This window comes from Emiliania huxleyi (assembly GCF_000372725.1).
Source record: "Emiliania huxleyi CCMP1516 unplaced genomic scaffold EMIHUscaffold_3075, whole genome shotgun sequence".
Classification (NCBI taxonomy): domain Eukaryota; phylum Haptophyta; order Isochrysidales; family Noelaerhabdaceae; genus Emiliania; species Emiliania huxleyi.
Window position 1 is genome coordinate 1 of NW_005199706.1, and position 2112 is coordinate 2112.

The 2112-nt window shown below is 64.2% G+C and overlaps 1 protein-coding gene across 1 annotated transcript; it reads left to right on the forward strand.

Annotated features, from left to right (window-relative positions):
* Positions 1 to 65: 65 nt before the first annotated feature.
* EMIHUDRAFT_255107 (hypothetical protein) lies at positions 66 to 1412 on the forward strand (the record flags this gene model as incomplete). Its single annotated transcript, XM_005774784.1, has 2 exons — positions 66 to 332; positions 423 to 1412. The coding sequence occupies 2 exons, from the start codon at positions 66 to 68 to the stop codon at positions 1410 to 1412; spliced, it is 1257 nt and encodes a 418-aa protein (XP_005774841.1).
* Between the last annotated feature and the right edge of the window lie 700 nt (positions 1413 to 2112).

Here is a 2112-nt window from a genome sequence, read left to right on the forward strand (position 1 = left end):
TGCAGGTGCGGTTGACGGGCGTGGAGGGCAGCACGCTCGTCGTCCAGTGCAGCTTCTCCATCAACATGGCCTCGCTCACGCTCGAGCAGGTGGCGGGCAAGCGCCTTAAGCTGCTCACCGACATGGGCGCGCAGATGGCGGCGGAGGTGCGCCGGGGGGTGGCGGAGGAGGCGGCGGCGGAGGCGTCGCAACTAGTGCGCATCCGGCTCGGCCTCGATCGATGCGCGGAGGGGGGCGCGGAGGACAAGCGGCTCAAGGCGCCGCTCGGCGACAAGGCTGAGGCGTACAACGATGACGTGCGCTTCCAAGCGGCGGTGGGCGACGCGCTCAAGGTGAAGCGCGCGGCGGTGCTTGCGGCGGCGATGCAGCGCGGCGGCGGCGGCGAGCTTGCCGCGGCGATGGATGCGGTGTTGCCGCTGCAGGCCAGCCGCGTCGATTTGTCGGGGTTCGACCTTGGCGACGATGGCGTGATGGTGGGCACGGCGGTCGCGTGGATGGAGTCGGAGCCGTCGGCGCTGACGTCGCTGACGCTCGACTGGGGCAATGTGTGCGGCCGCGTGCGGGAGGCGCTGCTCGGCGCGGTGCGGAAGACGCACACGCTCGTCGCGCTGAACGTGGGCGACGAGCTGACGCTCAACCCGCAGCAGCTCTGCGGGCGCGAGGCGGTGCGTTCGCTCGACTTGTCGAACAAGGGACTCGGACCCGGATCGGCTGCCGTCGTCGCGGCGGGGCTTTCGGTCAACGGGGTGCTGAACGTCCTCGATATCAGCCGCAACGACATCGGCCCCGTGGGCGGCGTCGCGATCGCCGAGGCGCTGCAGGGCAACGAGGTGTTGAAAGAGCTCTACCTCGGCAGCAACAGCATCGGCGACGAGGGCGCCAATGCGATCGGCGCAGCTCTGCGAGGCAACGGGGTGCTGACCACCCTCAATCTCTCGTTCAGCGACATCGGCCCCGCGGGCGGCGTCGCGATCGGCAAGGCGCTCGAGGTCAACAGGGTGCTGACCGACCTGAACCTGTCGGGCAACAACATCAACGGCGAGACCGACTACATCAACGCGAGCGAGGTCGAGGGCGAGTCCAAGGAGGTCGGAGCTAAGGTGATCTACCAGGGCCGCGAGATGGTCGTGAGCGTGGGGGTGGACTCTGACGGCGACCTGAAGCTGGTCGATGTAGTGCAGACGGGCGTACGCGCGATCGCCAAGGCCCTCGAGGTCAACGGGGTGCTGACCAAACTCTCGCTCTATCAGAACGACATTGGTGACGAGGGCGCCAAGGCGCTGGCCTCCGCTCTGCGCGTCAACGGGGTGCTGAAAAACATCGACCTCCGCTACAACGAATTGGGCGACGAAGGGAAGGGAGCGATTCGAGATGCGGCGAGCGGGCGGGTAGGGTTCGAGCTCTTGATGTGAGTGGGCTCGAGAAGGAGGTGCGTGAAATCGGACGGTCTAATTGTAGCTTTTGCTGGGATATTGAGCCATGCTTCTTTTTTATTTTTCACGAGACGGGTGATTTCTTTTTTTGCGTCTCGGATTTGCGTTTCAGCAGGGCGCTGACCAAACTCGTGCTCCTCCGGCTCTAATCCTACTTGCGCTGTCTTCGAGATTCGAGAGTTGTTAGTTCATCCGGCTTTGTGAGAGCGACGTCGACGAGCGTCTCGTAATGCGGCATGTTCAGCTTGTGACCGCGCGACGCTCCCGGACCACATCGAAATCGCAGCATCGCCGGACCGCGAGTCGCGTTTGCTGTGACGCTGAAGAGGAGGTGGCAGAGCAGGCCCCCGTCCACGCCGTCGTCCCACGCGATCGGAGATGAAGGCATCGCTCGCTTCCACACACAGGTCGCAAGTGACGACAACGCTCGTGGTCTAGGTGCAGCAGACGGAGCTTGCTGCTTGGTGAACGCGTCACTTAGGCCGACGCAGAAACCGCATATGAGAGCCACCCACTGGCCCGACGCATGCCAGCACAGGAGCTTCTTCGAACGCCGCAATGAAAGCGGGCTTGTAGAGCTTGTTTGCATGCGCGACAAAGTCGGCCCAAAGGCTACCCTCGTCTACGGTTCTTTATCTTTTATACTGGGCTCTCCCGCCAATGGCGTCTGGCTCTGGGC